The sequence below is a fragment of the Elephantulus edwardii genome, unplaced genomic scaffold, assembly GCF_000299155.1.
Source record: "Elephantulus edwardii isolate Elephantulus edwardi_28Jun2011 unplaced genomic scaffold, EleEdw1.0 scaffold00354, whole genome shotgun sequence".
NCBI lineage: Eukaryota > Metazoa > Chordata > Mammalia > Macroscelidea > Macroscelididae > Elephantulus > Elephantulus edwardii.
The window spans coordinates 1,161,353-1,166,545 of record NW_006400104.1 but is presented as its reverse complement, the minus strand read 5'-3'; the positions used below and the strand labels follow the sequence as shown (position 1 = coordinate 1,166,545).

The 5,193-nt window shown below is 37.6% G+C and overlaps 1 protein-coding gene across 1 annotated transcript; it reads right to left on the bottom strand.

The window, feature by feature from the left end:
- Window positions 1-680: 680 nt before the first annotated feature.
- On the bottom strand, window positions 681-1,382 carry MED7 (mediator complex subunit 7). Its single transcript, XM_006901978.1, has one exon. It carries the CDS (start codon window positions 1,380-1,382, stop codon window positions 681-683), a length of 702 nt encoding a protein of 233 aa, XP_006902040.1.
- Window positions 1,383-5,193: the final 3,811 nt, after the last annotated feature.

Below are 5,193 nucleotides of genomic sequence, written 5' to 3'. Positions count from 1 at the left end.
ACCTAAAATGGGTATCTGCCACCAAACTCCTTTTCCATTAAAACCTTTAGCAAGTCTAAATTCAGCTTTAAAGGAAACATAGCTAAGTATACAGTCATTTTAATATGCTTTAAAAAGTGCATTTAAAAGTAATCAAAGGGGTGGTGACTTGAGGGAAAAAAAATGAGATCATCCAATATTTCATCCAGAATGGTAAAAGGCTGAGCTAATGGATTTAAAGTGGTCATGAGGAAAAGAAATTGTTGTTACAACAACTCTACTCCCTTTTAACATATCTTTTAGAAAATCTGTTAAGCAAATCTGTAAGTAAAATTAGTGTTTCATAATTTCACATTTACATAGTTTGAAATCCTTTAACATAAAGTAACAAATTCACTCAAGAATGAAACTTGACTTTTCAAAGATATCTTCAAACTTTTACTAGAACTCCAGAAACAGGAACAGCAGCAGCAAACATTTTGCTTTATAAATTGATGACTCTTAATGTAAGGCTACTCATTTGTCTATGCTTGCTATAAAGTAAACTTATTACCTTTGACATTGCATAATTTATAAAAATGGTAACAAGAGAAAAGTTGTTAATGACTATACCTCTTTTAAGACTTTTCATGAGAAAATAAACTAATGTATAATGCTATTTACTTAAAGAACAAAAAGCAAAGCAGGGGGTACAAAATTCTTCAAGGTCTTTCATTCATTTCATCAATTAGGACACATAAAGCAGCGTCTTTCTCTATAATCTGATCTCTCCTATGACTAGAATTTTCTCTTTGTTGTTCATTCTGTCCAGTACAATTGTCACTATCATCTGCATCCATTGGTTCAGATTTTGCTCTTATGCCAGCTTCTGAATGTGGCAAATCATCAGGCAATGAAGCCAAGCAATTTTGACTCATCTCAATGACTCGTTCCAGGTGCTTCTGAAACCTCTCAGCTGTTTCAAGACGTTGGCGTTTCTGCACTTCCATCATCACTCTCAAAGTCTCTCTTGCTTGGTGTGGTCGATATTCATTTATAAGATGATGCACATGGACAAAAAGCAGCTTAAGATCCTCTAGCTTCTCTTCTCGTTTTATACTCCCAGGGCTCCTTATCAAGATATCCAAGAGGTCTAAGAAATTAATAAGTATAGACATATTGAGTTTTCTCAGTTCTTTCTTATGATCAAACTGCATAGGATGGAGCCTTTCAATGCCCTGACTTTCCAAAGGGCGAATGATAAGATCATCACATTGGAACTGGTTGCCAAACATCATGTAACTATCTTTTGTCGGAGGTGGAGGCTTGGGAGCAAGGCCTTCCTGAATATTTTCATCTGTATATTCCTTTATGTACTGCATCGGAGGTGGTGGAAGTGCACTGACTTGCTGTGGTTCACCCATTGTGGAAGATCAGGAACCTATGGAAATCAATCAAAGATTCAGAACAGAACTACAAAACAAACATGGTCAGACATGGTGACTTCTGATGAGACTGAGGGTAAACAGAACTCCATCTCTAAAACAAGCGTATTATAATAGAGAAAGGCTGCCAATATTTTCTAGTTAGTCATTATCTTTGCAGTCAAGTATTTATTTTTTCCTGTACTAAGTATTTTATTCCACTTGGAGAACATCTGCCTATCTATAAAAATATTACACATCTCTCACCATTTATGCCATGTATTTTCCTATTCTTCTTCATAACTATACATGTTATCTCTCCATTTCATGATCAAATAATTTTATACTGAATTCTCAAAAGTAAGCACTTACAGTATAACTCTAATAAACACTTTGACAAAAATAACATTGCTAACATCCAGACACCTCTTATCATCTTAAGTTTCCTGAATGAATGTTAATCTTTGGATTCAGTTACTTTTCTACATCTACTACAAACCCACAGATGTTACGCTCTGATTCATTGTCACCTTCATCAGGTTTCAGATGCCATAAATCTTTAAGGCAAGAGTGTTAATTTTTCTCTCAAGAATCAAGTGATAGATATGAACTGCTGACCTATCAGTTAGCAGTGCAACACATACCAAACTGTGCCACCAGAGGTCCTTTAAATATACTATAATAATTGAGAATCTAATGTGTCTTTCATGCCACATAATTTCTTACTCTACGTCTCAAAAAAAAAAAAATCTCACAGCTGTGGAATCAGTTTCAACTCATAGAAAAGCTTCAGTTTCCAAGGCTGTAAGTATTTATGGGAGGAAACAATCCATCTCTCTCTCAGAGTTGCGGATGGATTCAATACGCTGATCTTTTGTCTGGAGGTTCTAGCAGGGAAACACATCTACGCAGATCTTCTTGGCAGAAGTAAGGTCCCTCCTGCCAAGGGTATGTGGGCAGCAGCAGTGAGGGAGGAAGGAGACACCCACCTAATCAGCCACATCAACTCTGGAGCCAGACAGCGCTCATATCCATGGCATGACAACTTGTCATGCACTATACCACCAACGTTTCTACTTTAAGATTATGTATACCATAAAACAAAATACCAAGTGCACTTTGTGACAGATTTTTACCAGTTTCAAGATACAACATCGTCTTTTCAACATCTTGGCAACATTAGAGTAGCATGGAGGAGACACTTTTAAACTTGGAATCTGTGAGGTACTGAGGTCAGCTGAAGGCGGTCCTAAGTTTCTACCAAAATGTGGATAATAATAGGAAGAGTCAAAAGGCATAATTTTCCCCCCAAAGTAAAAGGCAAGGACAGACTTATAAGGAAAGATAAATCCCAAAGCAAGGGATGGATCTTCCTCTCAAGGAAGGAGTAATGGAGGGAGCCAAGAGGCATCATTCTTAATATTATTAAAAAACCTGCTGCTCCTAAACTGATTCAATACAATCTATGAACCCACAGAATTTTCATGGCTATACTATTTAAAGTAGACTATCAAATCTTTTGCATGCTCCTGGATAGGTCTGAATTCTTGCAGGCTCAAGTACAAACTTCCTCAAAACAAAGGAAAAAACCCCAAACTTTAACATTCTGATTCAGTGATCGATGTTAGAATTGCTTTACAAAATTTCAGTGATCTTCGGTGGCTCAGCGGAAGAGAGCTGAACTTCCAACCCAAAGGCAACAAGTTTGAAATGACCAGCTGCTCTGAGGAAGATGGGCAATCTTCATGTGATTTACAGCCTCTGAAACCTCACTAGAGGATCAGTTATAGGTTGGTTCCAACTCAACAGTACATAACAACAATAGCATAAAATTTCAAATCTACCTTTATAAAGATTTATAAATAAACTTTACAAAACTTTATGGAAGCAGACTGTCACATTTTCCCCGCGGTGTGGTTAGTGGATTCATACTGCTGACCTTTTTAATCAGCTGAGTGTTTTAACCATTGCAACACTAGTGTTTCTTTTGTGCCACTCAAGAGAACTTTCTTACAACCAGTCCACTGACACTCAGCGGATTCTGAGCCACAGGAACCCTAAAAGATAGGATCGAAAAGCTTTACCATTTCTAAGACTGTATCTTTACCAAAGGAGGCTCACATAGATCTTTCTTCTATGGAGTAAATGGTGGGTTTAAACTATCAACCTTTCACTTAGCAGCAGAGCTCTGAACCACTATGTTGTTGTTGTGTGCCATCGAGTCAGAACAGACTCACAGCTAACTATTCCAGGTAGTTCTCAGAGGCTGTGAATCTCAGATTTCCCAGCTTTCTCCTATGAAGCAGCTGGCAGATTCTAATTGTCTTTGGTTTGGCAGAGCAATCCTTTATTACCAGGCCACCAGAGTGCCCCTAAAAAACCTGCTTTAGCAGCAGGAAATGCAACCAATGAGGACAGGATTATATGATCAACCTCCAATTCACTGCTTTCTTAGACTTTGGCATATTAATTTTGGTCATTATCTGTCTAATCACTTGACACTACTAAAACTGCTCACCATAAGCATCTATAGCAAAATACAATGGACAATTTTTTGTTTTCATTTTAATTTCTCACAGCACAACCAATGCTGTTTGGTCTTTTCAACACTTTCTTCTTCCCTCAGCTTCTCTAAACCTTCACTCATGCTTTCCTCCTTCACCAGCCACTTTTATTCTTAAGCCTCCTTTACAGCTTCTCCTTCCTACCAAGACTTGAATACTGATGGGCCCTGTTCTTCGCTAAATTATTGTTGTGTTATGAGAATCATAAATTCAAAGAGAAATGATAGTAAATAAGAATGAAGCACCTGCGGGTAGGGATTATGGTGAACTAAGTATATGAGAGCTCTTATGGCCTACCTAGTTCACAGGAGTTTGCTGCTAACTGAAAAATCACACTTCTCCGCTGGTTTGAATCCACCAGGGCTCTGTAGAAGAAAGACGGGCAATCTCCCCTTGTGTGCTTTACAGTGTCAGAAAACAGTAGAGATTAGGTAAGGATCATCAGCAAAGAGGTTTCATTTGTTTGAAGTATAAGAGTAATATATTACAAAGTCTCCAGACAACAGCATACTAGTCATTTGGGACTAACAGTTCACTGTTCCTCAGTTATACAGTAGGTCTGCGGGAGATAATATTCAGGGAGCTACAGTGCTTACCCAAAGAACAAGCCTCTCTGGGTTTGAATAAACTAAAGGCTCCAATGGAAAAAGTTGGATACTCACCTTCCGTCAACTTACAGCCTTGGAAACTCAAAGAGGATCAGCTATGTTATTTCCAATTTGTTAAGATTTCCTGGGAGAAGCAGAAATCCAGATTTCTAGGTTAATTTCTGTGTAGCTAAAATGAAAATATATACAGAATCTTTGTGACATGTAAGTTTTTTAGCCTCTGTCCTATAACAATCTTTTTCTATTCAATGACTGATCTAGACCAATTCCATTGCTTTAAATACCATCTTTATAAGTGGTACTCACCAGAGAATAATCTTACCACCAGCTGCTGATATATGAAGGAATTTTCGGCTTTCACAACTAAATAAGCAGACCACTACTAGCATCTAATGCATAAAGGCTGAGGATGCTACTGCACACAAAAACCTACCACCAAAACAGAAAAAAGCATTTGCCTAAAATGGCAAAAACACCAAGGTGGGAAAATCCCATTATGTGTTTTAACTCCCTAACTTTTATCTCCAACTCAAACTGCCTCTCTGAGCACCATTCAACTCAAAATAATAAAAACTGAGTTACTTGATTGCAAGGCTCCTAAGGCAGATTCCTTTGTCATTTTATTCAGGGAGTATTCAA